The sequence below is a fragment of the Meriones unguiculatus genome, chromosome 11 (genome assembly GCF_030254825.1).
Source record: "Meriones unguiculatus strain TT.TT164.6M chromosome 11, Bangor_MerUng_6.1, whole genome shotgun sequence".
Lineage (NCBI taxonomy): Eukaryota > Metazoa > Chordata > Mammalia > Rodentia > Muridae > Meriones > Meriones unguiculatus.
In genome coordinates this window covers 56809364-56833599 of record NC_083359.1, presented here as the reverse complement: position 1 = coordinate 56833599, position 24236 = coordinate 56809364, and the positions used below count along the sequence as shown (strand labels likewise).

General features: G+C 46.5%; 1 protein-coding gene across 1 annotated transcript; it reads left to right on the top strand.

The window, feature by feature from the left end:
- The first annotated feature begins 5120 nt into the window (after positions 1 to 5120).
- On the top strand, positions 5121 to 24119 carry Rnpep (arginyl aminopeptidase). The gene is made up of 11 exons (XM_021636652.2): positions 5121 to 5623; positions 9079 to 9219; positions 10192 to 10340; positions 13912 to 14028; positions 14580 to 14815; positions 18483 to 18596; positions 19430 to 19542; positions 19718 to 19826; positions 21297 to 21521; positions 22567 to 22709; positions 23686 to 24119. The coding sequence occupies exons 1-11, from the start codon at positions 5177 to 5179 to the stop codon at positions 23842 to 23844; spliced, it is 1953 nt and encodes a 650-aa protein (XP_021492327.1). The 5' UTR covers positions 5121 to 5176; the 3' UTR covers positions 23845 to 24119.
- The last annotated feature ends 117 nt before the right edge of the window (positions 24120 to 24236 follow it).

The following is a 24236-nucleotide window of genomic DNA, read 5'->3' as shown; positions in this document are numbered from 1 at the left end:
TGTGTGTGTTGTTGCTGCTACTGCTCTTCTTCTTCCTCGTCTTTTTCTTCCTATCCTTCCTCTTCTTCCTGTTCTTCCTCCCTTCTTCATCTTCTTCCTCTTTTTCTTCCTTCCCCACCTCTTCCTCCTCCTCCTTCTCTTCTTCTTCCTCTTCTTCCTCTTCCTCTTCCTCTTCCTCTTCCTCTTCTTCTTCTTCTTCTTCTTCTTCTTCTTCTTCTTCTTCTTCTTCTTCTTCTTCTTGTTCTTCTTCTTCTTCTTTCCTTTATGTATGCAGCCTAGATCTTCAGGTTGTCTTTCCCAGTTAAATCCAATCTTTATTAATTTGGATAGAATCCATAGCTCTTTTTCTCCTTTTGAAACAAAGGCAAAACCTCTTCCCCAACACAATACATTTCCAGTCTTCCATTCTGAAGTTAGGACATTCTTAAAATAGATAGGCTGTTCTAATTCAGTTTTTTTTTTTCCCATAATCTAATGTGTAAGGGTAGATTTTAAAACATGGCTAATAAAGCTAGGCATGGTGCACACCTGTAATCCTAGCACTCTGGGAGGCTGAGGCAGGCAGGATCTTTGTGAGTTCGAGGCCAGCCTGGTCTACAAAGTGAATATAGGACAACCAAGGCTACACAGAAAAACCCTGTCTCAAAACCAAAAATAAAGTAAAATATGGCTAATAATATTTATTATTAACCCTTTAATTATTATGCAATATTATCTAACCTGCTAATCACAATCGATAAAGACACAGACACCTGATAGATTTTAGAATATACTCTTTTCACCTGGGGCATGGCAGATATTACTGCTTAAGCTATCTTTAGTGTTCAAGGCTCCATCCCATGCCATCTGCTCTAATAATTTTATGTGTGCTACTTCCCATCTAAAATTCTATAAATACTTGTTAATGTACTTCATCTGGGCTGGGTTTTATTCCATCCCTGCCAGCCATATGCTCCTCTCCATAATAACCCATTGTGGCCTATCCCCATTTGCATTTAAAAAATGTAAAGTCAATAAAGCACTATGTAATTTATCTTTGGGGATCTTTCTTACCCCCTTTTTGTTTTTTAAGCATCCCTTTAAAAGTGTGATCATATCTCTCTATAACTGCTTGTCTTGTAGGACTGTGTGATATACCTGTAATATGCTTTATATTATATTGTGAAAAAATGCTTCACTTTACTAGAGACACATGCCGGATCATTGTCACTTAATTTGTGACAATTAATTTGTGACAGAATTTGCTTTTTCAGAACTTAAAATACTTGCTCATTTAAATCCTGAATGTGTGTCTATGGTGTGCACATATTTTAACTTTCTTAAGTATGCATAATGAAACACAAACTATTGTATGATATTACACCAAGGTGGCCTCAAGCATAATCTGTATTCTTAACTCAGTGTATTTATCTCTATGGGTTGCCATTTGAATTCTTGATAACCCTGTGAATTTCTCTCATCTCCCATCTAATTCCTTTGACAAGGCTGGGAAAATAATTTTAAGTTTTATAACAAATAGACTGCCCTTTTTAGTCTTTTTATATGGTGCTTTAGAATCTAGATTGGATTCATTTGAAATTTCTTCATGATTCAAAGAAGGATTGTCTAAATTTTGTTCTATTGTTTGTAACTTATCAAGGATTTTTTTCAGGCCCTTCCTTCCCTCAGTCTTCCTTCTTTTGATCACTCTTTAAAAAGATATATAAAATTATAATTGTTACTGAAAAAATATTTGTGTGCTGATAAGTGAAACAAAATTATACAGGATCCAGATGCATTGTGTCACTGTGTTCCTCTCCATTTGTAACACAGAAAATATTTTCTTTTTACTCTCCAATTCTTTCCTTCCTTCAGAGACTTTCTCCCTAGACATTCTATATTCACTTTCTTTCTTTCTTTTTTAGCACAATTTCAAAGATACTTAGCTGGTCAGAGACTCATGTTTGGCTTGGGTTTTTTCCTGTGTGTTGTCTCCCGTGGTTCAGCACGTTCTACCCACTGCTCACAGGCCTCCTCTCTGCCCAGGTGCCAAGGTGCCACACACAGCACCTTGGAGGTAAGGGGCCTGCACACAAGGCCTGTCTGCAGTTTCATGACCCCATGTGACCAGCCGGGCTTCAGCTGCTTCTCTCACAGAGTAGCTTGCTAAACCATCCTTCCCTGGGGCTTCTCAGGCTCCAAGCGTGGATTCTAAGAACCTGTACGTTGGGGGCCATTTGTAGTTGTGGGCTTTTCCACCTGTGCCTCCGTTTCTGAAAAACAACTCTGATGTTCATTATTTATTAATAAGCTTAGGCCTTAAGCTTTGGCTTGTTCTCCAACTATGAGCCTATAGCAACCACTTTTATTCAAACCAGTCCTCCTATTGTTATTATTATTTTGGTTTTTAGCCTTCTTACTTCCTTAACCATGAGATGCTGTTGGACAGTGGTTCTCAACCTTCCTAATGGTATGACCATTTAATATAGTTCCTGTTATGGTGACCCCAAATGTAAAATTATTTCATTGCTATTTCATAACTATAATTCTGCTACTGTTATGAATCTGATGCCATTCCCCACAAAATCCCCACGGGTTGAGAACCATTGCTATAGGATCATTTTGCATGCTCCCTGAACCAAAGCCTGGAATCAGTGTCTACTCTGAAAAACACTAGTACCTTTTGTTGGATAATAAATACAGAATCCAAAGTCCAGGTGCCATGTTCTATACAGTCTGGAGCATCATGATGGTAATGCTCTCAGTTTCAGATGAGTGAATTTATTGGGCACACAGCAAGCAAAGTAAAAGAGCCAATAGCAAGTAGCAGCTAGAGAGGAGCAGTAGACAAAACAAATCACCACCAGACCTGGATGTACAAAATCCAGCAGAGGTTAACTGGAGTAGTGGGATAAGAAAGCAAAGATAACATCAAACCAGGAATTACAAATATCCAGCTGGAACTGACTACGGAAGCCAGGAGTCAGCTGGGATTCCTGGTCTAGCTGCTTTTCTTGTATAAGTTTCCCCAACCTTTCACTGGAATTTTTTATCCAATGGAATAAACAATAGTAATTTTTGTTGGAAATAACTTACCTTCAAGCTGTTTGGGAACTCGGTGTTTTTTTTGGGTTTTTTTGACAGAGTTTCTCTGTGTAGCACTGGCTGTCCTGGACGCTTTGTAGAATAGGCTGGCCTCAAAACTCACAGAGATTTGCTGCTTCTGCCTCCAAGAATGCTGGGATCACAGGCGTGCACCACCACAAGTGGCTGGGACTAGATGTTTTTAGTAACCTTAGCTGCTTGCTTTTTTTTTAATTCTCCCCTTTACATAGTTGGGGGTGAGGGTGGAGTAGTGTCAGCCTGACCCAGGCCTGGGGGAATTCGGAGGACATTTTAAACATGTTTTCCAGATCCAGCTTCTTGGTGAGCTTACATAGCATGTAATAGTTTACAGATATAATACACCGGTGCTTTGTTGTTACTGGGATGTCCTTGCTTCTTGGACTTTTTACTGCATTAAGTTAGGAGAAAAAAGATCAAAGCATTGTGATATATATAAGACTTTGGTCACAGCAGTCAGGAGGTAGAGGCAAATGGATCTCTGAGTTTGAGGCCTGCTGGTCTGCATGGCGAGCTCTAGGTCAGCCAGGGCTGCATTAGTGAGACCTGGTCTTTAAAAGGGTGAGGTGTGGGGGTATAGTTCAGTGGTAAATCATTTGCCTAGCATGTGTGAGTCTCTAGATTCCATCCCAGTTACTGGGGGAATTTTATCTTTGGGTAGATAATAGAGATATATGACTCTCTATCTGTTATTTTAGTTTTCCTCTGCAGACATGAACAAGCATTCGCTATGGGTAAGACACTGAACTGGCCAAAAAAATTAACCATGGCCAAAGAAACTTCCCATAGCTCCATGAGAAAGAGTGTCCTCTCCCTAACATGGTCCTTCTCTCTCTCTCTCTCTCTCTCTCTCTCTCTCTCTCTCTCTCTCTCTTTATTTTTGAGACAGGGTGTCTCTGTGTCCTGGACTCTGTATATCAGGCTGGCTTCAAACTCACAGAGATCTGCCTGCCTCTGCCTCCCAAGTGCTGGGATTACAGGCATGTAATCCTGTTTCTATACACCTATTTCTATAACCTGTGAACCTCGTCAGTTTCTGAGCTGCCTAAATTGTATGATCTCTCTCTTCTGGGACTGAAAGTTTCCATCCCTAGGAAATAGTTACATATAATTTCTTCATCTGTGGCTATTGCAAGGCACCAGTGCAGAAGAGAAACAAAATGTAGAAATGTGCCTGACTCAATAAACTGAACCACACAAGGAAAATACAAATGACATCTAATGGGCAGCTAAGCCTAACAGTGCAGGGATGAGGGAGTAGCTCAGGGGCAGAGCGCTTGCCTAGGAGACATGAGGCCCTAGATTTGATACCCAACGTTGATAAATAAATATTATCTAGGAGTGGTGTAAACCCACAACTCCTCATGCGGATGCAGGATTGCCAGTTTGAGACCACCCTGGGCTACATAGTAACACACTAATAATAAAAAAGCTACATGTGGTTTCAATAGCTAGTAAGCTTAACTAGCCCGGCCTTAAATATAAACATTAGGTAGGGAGATGGCCCGGCTGTTAATGGTACTTGGCTGCTCTTGTAGAGGACCTGGTTTGATTCCCAGCACCCAAATGGCAGCTTACAAGGTCTGTAACTCCAGTTCCAGGGGATCAGACTCCCTCTACTGGCATCTGTGGGCAGTAGGCACGCTCACCAAACACCCATCCACATAAAAATTTAAATATGGAAGCAAAATTTAATGTAGGTAGGAACATATAGGTATATAACAGAACAACAAAAACGTCCCTGGTCCTGACCAGCGTGCCGGGGGTCACACAGGGAGCATGCTAGACATCTTGCTTGACAGAGAAATAGCATTACAACTCTTCAACTTGTCCAAGATGTCACACATCGCCACCGTCCTCCGTCGCACGGTACCTGAGGAGTCTGTGTGAGAGAGGAGGAATGGCTGTGTGCTACAGGGGAGGGGATAGCCGGTGTGTCTCAGACTTGCTAGGGGTGGTGGCCGCCCGCATTCCTCGGGGGCGGGGCCCACGGTGGCGCGTCGCCTCGAGGCGGAGCCTGCCGGGACCGAGGAGCGGCCGGCCCTCCCGGCGGGTGAGCAACCGCTCAGGAGCCATGGAGACCGGCGGGCCCGGCAGCCGTGCTGGCGCGGCCAAGCGGCCGCTGCATTCGGCGGACGCCGTGGACGTGGCCTCGGCCTCCAGCTTCCGCGCCTTCGAGATCCTGCACCTGCACCTGGAGCTGCGGGCCGAGTTCGGGCCTCCGGGCCCGGGCCCAGGCAGCCGCGGACTGAGTGGCAGGACAATACTGGAGCTGCGCTGCTTGCTGCCCGAAGGCGCCTCGGAGCTGCGGCTTGACTCGCACAGCTGCCTGGAGGTGACGGCGGCGACGCTGCGGCGGGAGCAGCCCGGAGAGCCGCAGCCGCTCGCGGAGTCCGTGCCGTTCCACACGGAGCCCTTCTCGCACTATGGCCAGGCCCTGTGCGTGGCCCTCCCGCAGCCCTGCCGCGCCGCGGAGCGCTTCGAGCTGGAGCTCACCTACCGCGTCGGAGAGGGGCCCGGGGTGAGTGCGCGCGGTGCGCCGGGGCACCGGACTTGACCCCTCCCCCGCTCCCCTGGCTGCCTGTGGCTCCTGAGCAACCCAGAGCCGGAGAGCAGGAAGCTTGGTCCTGCTCTGCAGCTTCCGCCGAGATCCCCTCCCCTGGAGCATTCTCTGGATTCTGGTCCCGGAGCCCCCATGTCTGCGTTCTCGAGCCGGTGCTGTGTTCCTCTTGCCGGTCTTTCATGCCTCCCTGGTCGCTGGCCGCATTTGTCTTAGGTTGCACAGCATTGCCCCTGTCACACAGGTGCTAGACCAACTTGTCAGGTATCTTGTCTTTTCAGGATGAGAAACTTCGGGCACAAACTTTGTTTTTGTTGTTGTTTGTAATTCTCCTTGATGGAGCCCGGACATTGTTGGTTAACTAGCTGGATACTGACAGGGTACTTTACTGTGCAAGCCCTTTTGGTTTTGCGCAGGTTAAAACAGCCCTGAAGTCTAGATAATCACTTTTGCTTCCTCCTATGAAATCCGGTATTTGATTAGAAGAATCTGAGCAAGAATGAGAATGTGTAATTAGAGTACTCTAGGCTTTATAATAATTTGGTCTTCTCAGTAACTGTTGGTTGGTTCTTAAGGTTTTCAGAATAGGACAGATACTGGAAATTAAGGGTAACTGTATGCAGTGGACATCTTGGACATCTTTAAGAATGACAGCCTTAGGTTCCCCTTTACTCTTAGAACTAACCCAAAGAGCAGTTCACTTCCTCCTTTGGTTGGAGGAATAGATGAATCTTGTGATAGAACTTGCTAGGGAAACTGAAAGTCCAAAGCAGAAAACAGCCTAGCCGGAAAGGCAAAGTTCCTTCTCGTGCCTGGAGGGAAGCGCGACGGGGCGACGACGACGACAGACACGGACTTGGGGGTTGAGGGGAGGAGGGAGTTGGGGGCGTGGGCATCTTCCATTCCTCTATTATATCTTGACTCCTAATTTTTAGTGGGAGCTAGAAATTAAAACTGGATTGGAAAATTAAACCCTCCTTTAATTTGCCCACTCTAAAGTTGGCAACTGAAGTTAAACAGCAGAATCAATTACCGTTCTTCAAAGCGTCATGGCTGAGGTCACTTCCTGCTTTACAGAGAATTGTCCTTTGGCCTGTGCAGGCCCTTCCCTGAGGGCATTGCCATGCATTCTGTGCCCACTCTGCATCCGTTCTGATGAGAGTGCTCACCCAAGCACTGCCGCACCTTCTCCCAGAATTCACGCGCAGGCTGTACTGCACGCACTATTCAGGTTTCTTCATGTGTCATTCTGTTTTCTTCACATTATTTAGGAACAAACAACCCCCCCCAAAAAAAATACTGTTAGCAAATATGGAGGAGGCATAATGAACATGGTTTCCAAAGATGTACTAGGAACTTGTCTAAATACTTGACAAAATTAAGTGAATTTTCTTTATGTAAGTGTCTGATGCCAGCCAGGTATGATGGTACATGCCAGGAGCCCCAGAACTCAGGAAACTGAGGCAGGGGGACTTCGAGTTCAAAATAACAACAAAAGGCATGTGATTAACAGCTCCTATACACGCCCTCCACAGTTTCCATTTTCCCATTAGCATCAGTTCAGCTCTGATACCCACTAACTGACAGTATTGAGGAGGCTCCACAGGCTTTACAGCTATCTTGGTTTTTTTTACCTGCTTCTTTTTTCTGCCCCCAGATCCCAGCCGAAGCAGCACATAGTAGCTAGCTGCGTATGTACCTCTGCATCTTCTTGTTTCTCTTAGAGTTGTAAGTTTCTCAGACTTTTTGTTGTTGTTTGTTTGCTTGCTTTAGTGACCTTTACGGTTTGGAGGAGTGCTGGTCAGGTATGTTGTAGAATGCCCTTCCCCTGGAATTTTTCAGAGGTCCCCATAACTATTTGTTTAGACTGGAACTGTGCATGGTGGAGGGGAAACTCTGAGGTGAAGGGCCACTTTGATCACACCGTACTGAGTCTGTGCCATCTACCTGTCAGGGTTAGCCTCAGTCACTCCACCTTGTGAGTTTTTGCTTTTTCTACTGGGTCACCTCCTGCCTTCCACATGACAGCGTGTTTCTTGGAAGACTAAAAGGGTATTACACTTGGGCAAAAGAGGGCAAAGAGAACCTCAACATCCAATGTGGCTTTCTTCTGCATCCCTGAAGTGTCTCAGACCCGTGCTTCCAAAGGCCTTCCTTCTGCCTGCTCAGGCCTGCCTCCCACCAGCCTGCTCAGGCCTGCCTCCCACCAGCCTGCTCAGGCCTGCCTCCGACCAGCCTGCTCAGAGCCTCCCATCAGTCTAGCCAGAGCCTACCCAGTTCCCAGAGCCAGCATCTGGCCTGCCTTTCCCCACTCACTTGGAGAAAGGCTCCTCTCTTCTCTTCCAACATCTGACTCCTGCTTGTCTGATCAAACTCTTAAAGGTCCAATCACACAATCTTACTTCACCCATGAAACCTTCCTGGAGTTGTGTAACCCGTGATAAGTGAGCACACACTCATCCAGGCACACTCAAACACTTTCACCTGTGCTGGGTGGGATTTCTTTTTGCTATGGGCAAAAGTAAGGCTTGCTTCTTCTCACAGTAAAACCTCGGTCTTCTTAACTAATAGACAGCTACATCATCAATCATAACCTTCAGCACTCAGGAGATCTGGAGTAACTAAGAAAACTGAAGCTGTGTCTTGAAACACCAGGACATCTCACCAGACCTGTACCAAGGAAAGGTTTCCATCCCCTTTCTGGGCTTTACAGGGCTTTCCAGTCTACCCAGATTCAGGAGAGAATAGGAGTCACCTTACTACGTGAAAGAGCTAGCTGCCTCGGAAGTATTCATTAAAAAACGGAAACAAACAAACAGGTTGCTGGGCGCTATGGCATGTATTCGTAATCCCAGCATTCGGGGGAGGCAGAGGCAGGCAGATATCTGAGTTTGAGGGCAGCCAGGTTGATAGAGTGAGTTCCAGGACAGCCAGGGCTACAAAGAGAAATCCTGTCTCAAAAAACAAAAAAACTGGGCATGGCATATGCTGCCCTGTCAAAACCAGCCAAACAAAACACAAAACAAAACAAAAACAAATGGACAATAAAAGACAACCTCTGACTCCTAGATAGTTCTGCTCTTCTGTCAGAAATAAAAAGCACTGTTTAGATGGGAAACTGCTACAGTGAGAAGGAAACAGAGGAGGCCATAATTGCAGCCCGAGTCTCTGGTGGGATTCCCGAGATGCCCGTGGGATATGGTGGGAGCTCAGTTTCTGCCCTGTGATTCGGGGATGAGACCATGGTCTATTCCAGAACAGGCTAACTACACAGTAAGAAAGGCATTCTAGTCAGGGACAGATCAACTGGCAGGAAGATCTTAAGGTTTCTGAAATGTCCTGAAAACGCCCCATGTCAGCCAGCTCCTTTCTCTGCTCATGGTCTGTCTGCTCTGAGATGCCCTCTGTTATTTCAGGTTTGCTGGTTGGCTCCTGAACAGACAGCAGGAAAGAAGAAACCCTTTGTCTACACCCAAGGCCAGGCCGTCTTAAACCGAGCCTTTTTCCCTTGCTTCGACACTCCTGCGGTGAAGTACACGTACTCAGCTCTTATTGAGGTAAGAGCCCTTGAGATTATGAATGAGAGATGGCTCAGCAGTTAAGAGCACTTTCTGTTCTTCAGAGGACTCTAATTTAGGTCTTAGTACCCATATCAGGTGGCTTACAACAGTCTATAACTCTGTGTCCAGGGGATCCAGCACCTCATGGGCACCATATATATATATATATATATATATATATATATATATATATATATTTGCACGCGCACACACATACACAATTAGAACATAATAGAATTAATGTTTTGTTTGTTTCTTAATATTAAAAAAAAATCCAGGCACAGTAGTACGTGTCTATAATTCCAGCCCTTATGAGGCAAAGACACAAGAATTATGAGTGCAATGCCAGCCTAGGCCATCTAATCAGACCCTGTCGCAGAGAAAGAGAGCGACAGAGAATATAATTTCAGACCCATCAGGTCCTATTTTGGTTGGTAACTTACTACATCCATCCAGTGGTAGCTCTGAAAGTCAGCTTTACGTCTGAAGATGTTGTTTGAGACAGCATCTTACCATGTAGCCCTGGCTGTCCTGGAACTCACTGTGTAGAGCACGCTGGGCTCAGACTCTCGGAGATCTGAGTGCTGGGATTAAAGGCACCTGCTACCATGCCCGGTCCATTGACAGAGATGTTATGCCGTCCAAATCTCATCAGTGTAAGAAGCCTTTGTGTTCTCCAGGATGGACTGTGAGTCCTCACCATCACTACTTTGGTTTTTGATCATACTATTCTTCAAGTTAGTCAAAAGAGACCTTTTTGCCAGGTACGGTTGTGGAATTAGAGCCCTCAGAAAGCAGAAGCAGGAGGACCATCGAAATGTCCAGGTCAGCCTGGTGTGTACATCAAGGCTAGCCAGGGCCGTATAGCAACATTTTTCCTCCAGAACAAAGCAGTAGTTAAATAAGCAAAGGAGGCTTTCTGGGTGAGGGTTTTTCCGGCGAGGTTTCCTGTACTCCTTCTGTTGCCAGGTCCCAGATGGCTTCACAGCTGTGATGAGCGCAAGCACATGGGAGAAGAGAGGTCCAAATAAGTTCTTTTTCCAGATGTGCCAGCCCATCCCCTCCTATCTGATAGCTCTGGCCATTGGAGATCTGGCTTCAGCTGAGGTTGGACCCAGGTAAGAAACAAACACCAGGCAGAAATGATTGGATTGGCCCCAGAGGCAGGGGTGACTGACCCCAGTGGTCCTGTTAAAGTGGCTCTTGGGACAGTGTGGGCTCCCATGTCTGCTGTCTTCAGGTGCAGAGTAGGTTGGTGGAGAGTCTTGTTTTTCTCTCTTCTTCTTCCCCACCTTTCCTGTCCCCCTCCTTCTATGTCTGAGCCTGTTGTCTTCAATGAGACAGCCAGTCCTGCTAGCACAGCAATAGCTGCTGGGGCTGTAGTTGAGTCTCCTACAAGAAGAAAAGGGCAGCTGCTCAGCCAAGTGATGTCGGTGCTCAGGTGGAAGTTTGAGAAGAATGATCTCGGTTAGGGACTAAGTACTAAGTGCTCCTCCAGGCACCATCTATGTCTCTGTGCCAAAGCCCATTTCCTCTAGCATTGAATTCTGCAAATTAACAGATCTCATTGCATCCTTTTAGAAAGAAAATGGACTGTCTTTTCTGCCTGCTGCAGATGCCTTGATCTAGACAAATACTGACATGATGCTAGGTAGATTTAGTGGAGACAAAAGGCATTTTATACAGTTTCTTAAGGCAATAATTTCGGCCATGAGCTGAGCATTGTGTGTAATTACAGCTACTAGGGATACTGAGACAGAAAGGCTTAAGTTCAAAGCCAAGCCAGGGCTGTATAGAATAAATAATCCTGTCTAAAACCAAGAGAATGGGTTTTTTCCCATTTTCCTATCTTGTACCTCTGTAACTTAATCCTCCTGTACAAGGGTCAAAGGTTGGAGTGGAAAGTTCAGGTCCCTTTCCTGGCTCTTTTGTTATGTTGTTCCTTAGCTCTGAAGGTGGCAGTGTCTTCCATATGATTTATTAAGCGCTTTGAGTTTCATAGCAAGGCTGTGGTGTCATGAATTAAGGTAGCCCCTAGGCGTTGGGGGGAATAATAAGCAGGGTTCCATTGGTACCGGCTTCCAGCACACACATTCAAAACAGTGCTAGTCCTGACTGTTTTGCTGTGCTGGGGTTCAAACCCAGGACCTTAAGTGTGCTCAGCAGATACCCTAACCCTGAGCTACATCCCCAGCACCACCATGCCAGTCTAGAAAGGCAAGGTATTACTCTAATAGATAGGGAGGTCATCTTTGCAACTAGAGGAAAAAGGTAAGATAAGGTCTATGGTCTAGGATGTGTCTGCCCTAACAAACGCTCTATTTACAAAAGTGTCAAGCAGGCTGTGCGTGGTGGTGCATGCCTCCAATCTCAGCACTCGAGGGCAGAGGCAATAGGGTCTCTGTGAGTCTGAGGCCAGCCAGGGCTACACAATGAAACCCCATCTTAAAAAAAAAAGTTGTATGAACTAACGGGAATATGACAGAATCTAAGCATACTATAAAATAATGATTCTTTTGATCCCTCTCTAAGAAATTAACCCAAAACCATGTCAAACAAGCTAAGATGGTCCAAGTACCTGGTGATGATGATGGTTTGAGGGTACAGCTCTGTTGATAAAATGCTTTGCCTTGCAACACATGAAGTCCTGGTGTGGTGTGTAAGCCAGGGTGGTGGCACAGTGCTGTAATCCCAGCACTTGCAAAGTGGAGGCTGCAGGATCCGAAGTTCAGGGTCCTTCTCAGCCACATGGTGAGTTGGAGGGTGGCCTGGACTACATGAAACCCTACCTCAAAAAGCAAAACAAAAAGAAGGAAACTAGTGATGATGGCTTCCTGCTCCCCCTACCAGGTGGACACCCCTATTTCACATCCTAGGGCTCATGCTGTGTGTTAAGCAGGAGGGTCCCCTGGCACAGTATTCCTCCTAGCCCAGGTCCTGGTTCCACAAGAGGATCCTGGGTAGAAGGCAGAGGGTGGAACCCGATGGCCTTTGGTGCATGGTCCCTCTGAATCTTTACCCAGGCTCAGTGAGGTTGACAATACGTATATCCTCTTGTGGATAATTAAACTGAGGCTATGACAAAGACTTAGGCAAGGTTGAGGTACAACCCTTGACTTCAGGAGTCCTGAGTCCTGGTGTCTGTTCATCCTTGGAGTCATAAATGGCCTTGGCTTAATTCCTGGCTCTCTCAGCCTTTACTTTCTGTTTGTGTCATTCTGATGACACTGTTGTTTCTCCTTCTTCACTTCTTTATTCTTGTCTTTATTCTTTGGTTGGTTGGTTGGTTGGTTGAGACAGAGTTCTCCTATGTAGCCCAGACTGGCCTCCAGCTCTCAATCCTCCTGCCTCAGCCTTCCAAATGCTGGGCTTACAAGGGCCAGGAAGACAGCCCATTAGGTAAAGGTGCTTGCCACCAAGATTGATAATCTAAGCTCATTCCCTGGGACCTACACAGTAGAACTAGAGGACTCTTCATGCACATACAAATCATACAGTCATATAAGTGAACATAATAAAAAAAATTAATGCTGTATTATATATGTGTATTACCTTGCTCACTATTTATTTTTATAAAAAATTCAAATTATAAAAAGCTGAAGGAACCGTACGTTGAACATCTATAAACACACCTGTTTTGCCATACTAGCCTTATTTATACATGGGCTTGTTTTTATAGACCATTTTTGTTATAGACCATTTGTTTTTAATTTTTAAAATCCCATTACTACATGCATATGTCTTTGTGCTTATGGATGTGGCACACACACCTGCATGCGCACTGTGGCCACATGTGGAGATCAGGGAGTAACTTGCGTCACTTCTTTCTCTTCACTGTGTGGGTCTTGGAACTCTGGTCATCAGGTGTGGCAGCAGGTGCTTCTAGCCCCTGAGCCATCTCGCTGGCCCTATTCTAGACCATTCAAAAGTGAGTAAGTCATAATGCCTCTCTGAGGGATGAAGCCCACTCTGGCTTTATTATGAAGTAAAGGCACAATACCATTTGACACCTAAAAGAACTGTCAACTTTTCCTTTAATATTGATAAGTTTCTCCCAGAAGGCAATTTTTAATTCTAGGGATTCTGTTATCAGATTGTGTGTGTGAGAGAGAGAGAGAGAGAGAGAGACAGAGAGAGGAAAGGATGGAAAGAGGGAGAGTCACTTTTAACCCTGGCTGCCTTGAACGTTCATGTAGACCTGGCTGGAAACAGGAAGAAGGAAAGTAATTGTGACACTTTATGAAGGTCTCTTATAGTCCATCTTTTTTAGTTGATATTATTTTGTTTTGCTTTTTTTAAACATTATAGACCTAGCTGTCTTGGAACTCACAGCAGTCCTCCTGCTTCAGCCTCTCCAGTGCTGAGATTATAGGCCTGAGAACTATATTCTGTTTTATTTCATCTCTTTTGCAGGATTGAATTCAGTGTGGAAGCCATGGCTTCATGTGGGGGTAGGTCCTGTTGCCTAGAGAGGCTACCGAGCACCTCCCTAAGGCAATCTTAGCTTTTCATACGCACATATGATAAGCAGCCTTTTGGGGCTGAGCAAATCTAATCTTGCTGTTGAAGTGGCTGGCCACACAGCCACATTGCAGTGGCTCAAACACGGGACCAAAGCTGGTGTTCTACAGGTGGTTCACGTGGCTGCTGCAGCCGTCTCTGAGCTTTCTTCTGCCTCTCTGTGCTTAGGAGCCGGGTGTGGGCAGAGCCGTGCCTAATTGAAGCTGCCAAGGAGGAGTACAGTGGGGTGATAGAAGAATTTCTGGCAACAGGAGAGAAGCTTTTCGGACCCTATGTTTGGGGAAGGTGTGGTATCAATTAATGGATGTGTTTGGTGAAACTGAGTAGCCGTTTTTCACACTCCTGGGGTTGCCTCTGTCTCCTAGAGCAAGGAGAGGGGAAACAAAGAGGAAGGGGTGAGCCAGGCTCCTTGAGGCTGCCACTGGGATCTGGGAGGAATGGTTTCTGAAGTGATTGAGATGAGCTGCCAAACTGGCGGTGGGGAGAGTGGAGAAGCTCTGGAGCCTTGTGGGAAGTTCCTTTCACATTCAGGCTGCAGTCTTGGAGATACAGGCTGGTCTTTAAGACCCCGAGTTGGCCTCCAATGAGGTAAGGCAATGAAGCTGAGAGCATGCTCACAACCAGTTTGCGAAGGGAGCAAGACAAGGCTCAGATACTTTAAGAGAGTAAGCATAAAGGCAAGGGTGCTCCCTGGGGAAGGATTCAGAGGCCAGGCTTCATTTCCAGCACTGGGCCTGAGGTTGCCCTGTCACTTTGGACTGCAGCTCTGGGGCTGAAGAGGACAGGGAAATGAGGCTGGAGAGCCAGGGCCCCTGTGACCTCCAGTTTCTTGACAGGTATGATTTGCTCTTCATGCCACCATCCTTTCCATTTGGAGGAATGGAGAATCCTTGTCTGACCTTTGTCACCCCCTGCCTGCTAGCAGGGGACCGTTCCTTAGCTGATGTCATCATCCACGAGATCTCCCACAGTTGGTTTGGGAACCTGGTCACCAATGCCAACTGGGGGGAGTTCTGGCTCAATGAAGGCTTCACCATGTATGCCCAGAGGAGGATCTCCACCATCCTGTTCGGTAAGGTGCCATCCTGGCTCCTGGCTCCTGGCTCCATTCTTAGTGTCACCTGCTTCTGTGGGCATGAAGGGAGGAGGGACTTATGCAGAAATCTCAGGTGAAAGGCCGTCAGGGGCTAAACCTACATAGAAATTTATTTTTATTTTTTATTTTTGGAGACAGGGTTTCTCTGTGTAGCCTTGGCTGTCCTGGACTCACTTTGTAGGCTGGCTTTGAACTCACAGACATCCACCTGCCTCTGCCTCTCTGAGTGCTAGGATTAACCACGCCTGGCTCTGGAAACAGTTTTTATTTGTGGTTGTGAGCCTGGCCTTTAACAGCTGAGCCATCTCTCCAGCCCTGGAAACAGTTTCTAAATTAGAAATTCCCATTCCACTTTGTGCTACTGCAAGCAGTATGAACTGTAGTTTAAATTGACTGAATGAACTAATGGGTGAGTTCACAGTGAAAGTATTTATCTACACTGGGGTCACCCTGAATGCCAGGGTGTTCCCAAGCAGACACAGATCCTGGTGAGAATCCAAGCATCATTTATCCCAGATGGCTAGTTGGTTATGAGCGAGTCACTGGTTATCATGCTACATGTGTGCTCGGCTCTTTCTCTGTCTCTGTCTCTCTTTTAGTGACAGGGTCTCATATGCCCCAGGCTGACCTCAAACTCCCTATGTAGTCATAGACAATCCTTTTTTCAGTCAGTGCTCTTAACTGATGAGCCATATCTCCAGCCCCTCATATTCAACTTTAACCTCTTCCTCATCCTCTTGCACATCTACCCCCCAAGTGCTGGGTTTCCCAGCATTCACCATTATGTCTGTAGTCTGTGAAGCCTTCCTGCAGCTCTACCAACTGGGTCATGTCTCCCAGCCCCACATGTGCTGAACAAAAGAAAAAGGCCAAAAGTTTTTCTATTGCCTCATTAGTGAAGTAATGAGAGGCTATTGTATATTACATGCTCTAACTGGTAGAACACACACACACATATATTTAATAAAGATTTGTTTGACACGTGTAGAAAAGCACAGAAAGGAACACAAAATTCATCTGTAACTTCATTGTTCAAGACAATCAGTATATATTCTTTATTATTGTTTTCTTTATATTCTCTTTTCTATTTTCTTTTACTTATGTTTTAAAAATTATATGTAGGGGTGTGCATCTGCTTGTGAGTGTGCACGTAAGTACAAGTGCCCTTGGAGTTAGAGGGATCTGGAGTTAGCTTCAGTGCTGAGCTGACTGACAGGGATGCTGGGAACCAAACTTGGGTCCTCAAGAAGACTAGCAAGCACTCTTAACTGCTGAGCCATCCCTCCAGCCCCTTTCAATTCAATTTTTGTTTATGTTGGTTGTTGTTGTTGTTATTTGAGACAGCTCTCACGGAGGGATGGCCTAGGACTCACTGTGTAGACCATGTCTTTGCCTCCTGAATTCTGGGGCAAAAGGTGTGCTCCACCATGCCTTGCACTTTGGGGCTTTTTTGAGGCAGGTCTTGGGTTGAGGCTTCATGTATTCATTTGGGAAAGTGCTTGCCTGGGTTCAGTCTCCAGTACTAGGGGCAGGGTTCAGAGAGGGTCTTGCTATAATTCTCTTCTGATCTGAAACTCACTGTGTAGACCAGGTTAGACTCCTAGCTCTCCTCCTGCCTCTACCTCCTAAATGCTGAGATTAGAGATGTGTGTGCAACTCAATTTCTATATGTGAGTGTGAAAGATCAAACATTTATGGGGTTCCTTCTATGTTTTTATTTTGGGACAGGGTCTCACTGTGCATCCCTGTCTAGCCTGGAACTCACCATATAGACCAGCAATCCACCTGTCTCTGCCTCCTGAGAACTGGGATTAAAGGCTCATACTATATCATTCCTGGCTCACGTTAAGGTTTTAAGCTATCTAGATAATAATGTTTTAAAAAAATTTAAATTCTAAAAAAAAATAAGTTAAAGCATTAAAGGAAAAAAGGAATTAAAAAAAATCTTCATTAGGGGCTGCAGAGATGGCTTGGTGGTTAAGAGCACTGTCTGTTCTTCCACTGGACCCAGGTTCAACTCCCAGCACCCACATGGCAGCTCACAACTAGGCAATCCAGGTGGTCTGACACCCTAACACCAATGCACATAAAATAAAATTAAATATATATTTAAAAAAAATCTTCACTAAATTTAACAGGATTTGAGCTGGTAACGTAGCCCATTTGCTCGAGTGATTGCCTAACATGAGGCCTTGGGTTAGATCCTTAGCACTGTGGGCTGAAGGCAGGGCCAGGGGCGTTAATAAAGCTCAACAGCTCAGTGGCTGAGTACTTGCCTAACACGCATGAGTCTCTGGTTGCCGTCCCAGGCATAAAGCTGAGTGTGGTAGCCTATAATACCCATACTCTGAGGGTAGAGGCAGAAGGATCAGAAGTGCAAGGCTATTGAGGCCAGCCTGCGTTACATGAGACCCTGTCTCAAAAAGAAAAAAACAAAGAACTATTTTGACAACCATTTTTGTATACACTACACATCAGTGCACACCTCAGACCATTTCAGTAAGGATGATTGTTAGAAACATCACCTCTGTGGTGCACGCCTTTAATCCCAGCGCTTAGGAGGCAGAGGCAGGCCGATCTCTGTGAGTTCAAGGCCAGCCTGGTCTACAGAGTTCCAGGACAGCCAGGGCTACACAGAAACCCGGTCTCAAAACAACAAGCATTTAGCTTAGTAGAGCTAAAGTGCTAGAATCCGATAGTACAGCTTTTCTTTTCCCATTGTGCAGAAGTAAAAACCGAGGCTAAGGGAGGCGCAGAGCCAGAACATGCAGTGAGTGGCAGAGTTGAAGTGTTTGTGCACATACCCAGTGTTTGTGTAGTAGTAAAAAGACCACTTTCTGGAATTGCTTCTCTCCTTACATATAAATTTTGGTGATTGATTGTAGATAACAGAGCTTAGTGACAGGCATTTTTTTTTTCAAGGCAAGGTTTCTCTGAATAGCCATGGCTGTCCTGGAATTCACTCTGTAGACCAGACAGGCCTCAAACTCACAAAGATACGCTTGCCTCTGACTCCTCAATGCTGGGATTAAAGGCATGCGCCATCACAACAGGGACCCATTGATCACTGGCTCCAAGTTACTGTTTTAAAGCCAGGAGAAAATTTTAAAGATGCTTATTCTTTTCTTTCTTTTCTTTCTTTCTCTCTCTCTTTCTTTCTTTTCTTTCTTTTTGTTTTTCTTTTTTTTTTTCTTTTTTCTTGAGAAAGGTCTCATTCCATAACCCTGATGGCCTAAAACTCACTGTGTAGACCAGGCTGGCTTCAAACTCAGAGATCTGCCTGCCTACGCCTCTCTGAGCTGGCCACTGCACCCAGCATAGACACTTAAGGTTTTTGAAGGTGACAGTTTCTTTTGTGCCACAGGATCATCAGAGGAAAAACTTTTTAAGTTTCATAGAAACCAAGTTGTTACCTAAAAATAAAACTACATTCCTGGTGACAAGGAAAGGTTCCGCTAGTCCTTGTATGAGACCCACAAGTCAGGTTACCCGAACCTCTGTAGCCCAGAGAATCAGAGAGCTAGGGGCTGAGTCATGCTCTAAGGTGATGCCATTGAGCCTCAGGCCACAAGGGGACAGCACAGCACCTGTCAGGAGAAATGTGGCCGAGGTGAACTTGGGGTTTGTGGTTTGTGTTTTCCAGGAGCTGCTTACACATGCTTGGAGGCTGCAACGGGGAGGGCCCTGCTTCGGCAGCACATGGACGTGTCTGGAGAGGAAAACCCGCTCAACAAGCTTCGGGTGAAGATTGAACCAGGTCCAGAAGGCTCTGTCCTCCCCCTCCAGTAAATTACTCTTGGAGCCCCAAGTTAGTCTGAGCCACATATTGGAATGCTTTCTTTGAGAAGGGGGCCACTGGGGCCACTGGAGTGTCCTGGCCACTCCCTGACCCCTGTTCTGTAGGCTGACTGAGCCCAACCATTTCAGCCACTGAGATCTTAATGACTTGGCCATTGCTCTGTACAGGCGCTCACTCTCCCACCCCTTTTTATTGTTGTTTCACAAGTATGGCAGCTGCTAAAGCTTGTGAGCTTTATTTTACAGAAGACAGGCCCAAAACCAGGCAAATTCATTGACTTGCCCAAGGTCATGCACCTGTCAGCTCCGAACTTCCTGCTTTCTAGCATTTTTCTTTAGTTTCAGCTATGACTAACCTAAAAGCCTTTTGTGCAGCTGAAGCTTGTGATCCTGGGTGCCACAACTGTAAAATGAACTCCTTGTTCATTGGTCATTAGCCTTAGTCTAGGACAGTTGTAAAAACAATACCTGGGAGGTTGACTGTGGAGATGCTGACCAACAGGTCTCAAAAAGTCTGAGCATGTTCAGCCCGAAGAGTTAGTTAAAGGCCCTGCCCAAGGAAATGTGTTAGCCCACTGGTCTCACTGACCTTGCCTTACATCCATAGTTACTGGCCCTCTTCTGTCACCTTTGAAGTACCATGGGAGAGGCCGTCGGTGGCCTAGAAACCTTGCCTGGACCTGGGGAAGGTGCAGTCTGAGCAATTCCAACAGTTAGTCTGCAAGCAGGAGGCAGAATGCAGTGTGAGGGCAGGTGCCTATTAACAGTCCCGTCTGCTCTCTCCCCTGCCAGGTGTTGACCCCGATGACACCTACAATGAGACCCCCTATGAGAAAGGATACTGCTTTGTCTCATACCTGGCCCACCTGGTGGGTGATCAGGATCAGTTTGACAAGTTTCTCAAGGTACAGTCAATTCTCCATGAGGGGAGAAGGACAAGGAGCAGATAAAGCAGCTGGGCCAGAGTGCAAGGGTAGAGGCAGGGGGCACAAGAGGTAAGGGGTCAGAGAGGGCCTAAGAGGTGGGAAGGGGTTCTCCCCAGGGTGGCTGGAGAGGCAACAATTTCTTCCCTCCCCTCAGACCTATGTAGAAGAGTTTAAATTCCAAAGTATCATGGCTGAAGATTTTCTCGAATTCTACCTGGAGTATTTCCCTGAGCTGAAGAAGAAGAGAGTAGATGGCATTCCAGGTAAGCAGGGAAACTGGACTGCTAGCTTCCAAGCAATAGTAGAGATAAGCAAGATGAGATGGGAAAACATTGAGTCATAGGTTCCTGGTGAAGCATCACTGAGAGAGCCGGCCCAGAATGCCAGGCCCCGTTTCTGCTCAGAATGACCCGGTAGCTGGGGTGGAGCTACATGGTAGAGCATGTGCCTAGTATATACGGGCCTGGACTCAATCCTCAGAGAGACAGACAGACAGACAGACTTTGTGGGTTACTGGTGGAGTTCAATTGGTAGATCACTTGCCTGTCATGTATGAGGACCTGGGTTTGATCCCTAGTACCAAAACATAAAAGCAAATAAAAAGCCCATTTTAAAATTGAACTAAAGTGCTTTGGAGTCCGAGGCAGTTTATAGTCATAAGTTTAAGACCAGCCTGCGTTACATGGTGAGTTCAGTTCAAACAAACAGAATCAAAAACTCTGGGCATGACTGTAACCCCAGCACCTGGAAGGTGGGGACAAGAAGATCAGCGTTGAGACACTACCCTTGGTTCCAGTGAGCTCAAGGCCAGTGTGTGTGGCCGACATGAGACCTTGTCTCAGGAAGACAGAGAAACAGGGACAGGCTGGCTTCTTGACTCTTCCCAGAGGGTTGCTGTGACCTCTGCTGCCCAAATTAGAAGCAGGACAGCAACAGGGACTATCACCTCTTCCCTGAGCGCATGGTGAGGTCTCCGTGGGCTCTGTGAGCAAAGGGAGCTGGGCCTGGCAGCTGCTCTGGTGTCAGCAGCGAGGCACTGCTTCCTCAAAGAGCAGAGAGGATGGCTCGCTGTGGCCCAGACCATCCTTTGGGCACACCCCTTGTCAGGATGTGAACTCTGAATCACCCTGGTTGGTTTGAAGGCAGTTTCAGCCTTGGTAGCACTGTGTTGTGTCATTGGTTGGAGGCCTGAATTTCAAGGTCGTGAGACTGTTAACGGACAGTGGTTAATAATTACTGAGTGCTTACTATGCACCAGGCAGTACACTAAGCTTTTAATGTCTATTTGCTCATTTAATCTTCACAACTGTCAACTAAGGTAGGGCCTAGCACCCCCATTTTACAAACAACTGAGGCGCCAAGAGGTAACATAACATGCTCTTGGCCTCCCAGATAGTCATGGCAGAGCTCGGATGGGAACCTAGGCAGCCCAGGCTTGGGACCTAGTGCTGCTGTGATGGAGAGAAGAGCATGAACTTAACTACAGCTAGGACTGTCTCTATCACCTGATGACAGTAATGGTGATTTTAAAGCAAAAAAAAAAAAAAAAAAAAAAAAAAAAGCAGTTTCACAATAGAAACAGACATAGTCAAGTCTTACTGTGACACCCTCCAGACACCACCCCAGCCAGGACCCTGCAGATGAGGTGATGGAGTCTGCAAGCTTGGGAACTGCTTGTACCTGTGGACTGGTGGGAGAGTCCTGACAGTGTCCTCTTTTCTTTTACCAACAAGGTTTTGAGTTTGATCGATGGCTGAACACCCCTGGCTGGCCCCCGTATCTCCCTGATCTCTCCCCTGGGGACTCACTCATGAAGCCAGCTGAAGAGCTGGCTGAGCTATGGGTGACCTCAGAGGTAGACATGCAAGCCATTGACGCTGTGGCCATCTCTACCTGGAAGACCTATCAGCTCATCTACTTCCTAGATAAGATCCTGCAGAAGTCCCCTCTCCCTCCTGGTAAGGACAGTGGGTGGTGCCTTATCACACTGAACCAGGCTGCTTGGGTGCAGAGCTTCTCGTCAGGGGCCAGAAGGGGACTGGGAAGTGATCTTCCCTCTAAGTGACTCCAGGGTAGAAGGGAGACTGATACCTCACAGGCGTACATCATCAGAATAGTGAAGGTTACACAGACAGGTGCCCCGGGGATCAAATTCATAAAGCTTGGCATTCATCAGGCCCCAGGTTCTGCAGGGCATTCTGGAGGCTCTGTTTCTATTAGGCCATGTAATCACCGTGATTACTCTGTGTTGAGACACCATGATCTTAATCCCCACTATATCAGAAAGGTAACACATGTAGCTACTAACTGGTCAGGCTAGAATTTGAACCCAGTCACCAAGCAGGTTTTTTGTTTGTTTTTTTTATTTAAAAGTTATTTTAAAGACTTATTTAAGTATGTGTGTGTATCAGACCTGTGTATGTGGGTACCTGCAGAGGCCAGAAGAGGACGTTAGATCCCCTAGAGCTATGCTTACAGGTGGTTTTAAGGCACCTGCTGTGGGTGCTGGGAACTGAGCTGAGGTCCTCTGGGAAAGCAGCAAGCACTCTTAAATACTGAGCTCCTCAGCTCCCTCTGACCCACTGATACTGTGCTGTTGCTCAGTCAGAAATAATAGTCATCAAATCCCTGGGAGAGTGACCTCTCTGGACTTAGGGGTTTTCGTACTAAGAATACTTAACCGAACACACTCAGATTTCAAAGCTGGGTCCAAATTGATTAGAATAATGGTAGGAGAGAACGTGAGGAAAAGAGCTGAAAGTCTGGAGTAAAGTTAAGGGCATCTTATGGGAAAGCCTTAGAAATGAAGCTGCACGTGGGACTGGAACATCCCCGTGCCAGATACCTGAGCAGAATGGATGGTAAAAGGTGGGTGGTAAGGAAACTTCCTTGAGGTTTCTGCCAGTGCTCTTGGAGGGCTTGAGGGCAGACACTCAGTAGCCCTGAGATTGAGCCTTCTGGGTTCCTCAGCTGGTCGTTAACCTGTTGCTTTCTCTCTTCTAGGGAATGTTAAAAAACTTGGGGAGACATACCCAAAGATCTCAAATGCCCAGAATGCTGAGTTACGGCTAAGATGGGGCCAGATCATCCTGAAGAATGACCACCAAGAAGAATTCTGGAAAGTGAAGGAATTCCTGCAGAGCCAGGTGGGTAATTAATTACATATCCATCCCTTCACAGACAGGCTGTATCCATTATCGTACTTGAGGCCTCCCTCAGGCAGAGCCTTGTGAGAGTCTTGTGGGGCCTGGCTGCTGAAGGACCCTCCTGAGCTTGCCAGTGTCGGTGTGATTCCCTGAAGCTTTGTCCGGGGGGGCGGGGGGAGAGAAGTTTGCAGGTTTGGAGACCAGCTGGTGAAGCCTAAGGGGATGGAGTTAGTTAGAGCTAACCCCAAGCTGGGAAGAGAGCAATGGATAATGTGAGGACTGGTTGTGCAAAAGGACAAATGAGGCTAGTGAAGGGTGAGGTACCTGTTTCCTGGAGGAGTTCAAGCACTTGGTAACAGTCCAGACACCAGCAAATCCCTCTAAGAGTAACCCTTCAGGGCAGAATGCTTTCATGATAAACTGATCCTCCAGAGCGAGGAGGGGCTGATGTGATCCAAAGCAATACCCAGATGGCTTCTTCAGCAGTGAAGTCTGCAGTGGGAACTGCAGGTCTGTGGGAGGTCCTTTGAGCCCTCTGGGCGGATGCCAAGGCTCTGGAGCTCAGGAGCTTGCCATGCAGCTGCTGGGCAGTTAACGTGGATTTGGGGTTTTGGCTTGCTTGCAGATGGGCCGTGCATGGCTCTGGTTTTGAGCTACCATTACTTTGGTGGCTAACCTCCAGCTTTCTAAAAGCTTCGCAGTCCCATTGCGTCAACCCATCTCATTTGTTTGGTACTTGTGGATGGTTCCTTGTTATCATGGGTTGGCGTTCTGCTGAGCTTAACTTCCCCACAATTGTTCTCCACCCCCTAGAAGACACCAAAGTCAGTTTTTCTGACAGGAAAGTCCTTTATTCCAGCGCTGACCCCCAAGTCCCTTTTGTCCTCAGACCATGACTGCTGTTGGAGAAGGGGGAAAAGGGCTGGGCACACCCACTGAGCAAGCTACTGAGGACAGGTGTCTGTGTTTCTTACAGGGAAAGCAGAAGTACACTCTGCCTCTGTACCATGCCATGATGAGTGGCAGCGAGGTGGCCCGGACCCTCGCCAAGGACACCTTTGCAGCTACTGCCTCCCAGCTCCACAGCAACGTGGTCAACTATGTCCAGCAGATCCTGGTGCCCAAGGGCAGTTAGAGGCTCACGTGGGTGGTCTTTGCTTCTCAGGCTTCATAGGCTTTCTGAAGAATTGTTCCTTCCCAGATTCAAGTTCTCAAGTCCTGGAGTGTCCTGGAGTTTCTATTCTCTGGGCTTGGGTGTCTTAGACACATGGGTCTCTGCCCCCGTGGGAACTTCTGGTCTAAAGAGCCCTGAGGCCACAAGGCCTCCCCATGTCCTCCCTAGCCCAGGCTGCAGAGGGTAAAATTTCTTTCTCTTTTCAAATAAATGTTTTTAAGTAAGAAGTAGATAAATTGAAGTTCTAGACTGAGTCACTTATTTTTATTCTGGTTGTTTTTTTAAGAAATGCTCTGTGTGAGTGTGTGTGTGTGTGTGTGTGTGTGTGGTGCTCATGTGGAGATTACTTCTCT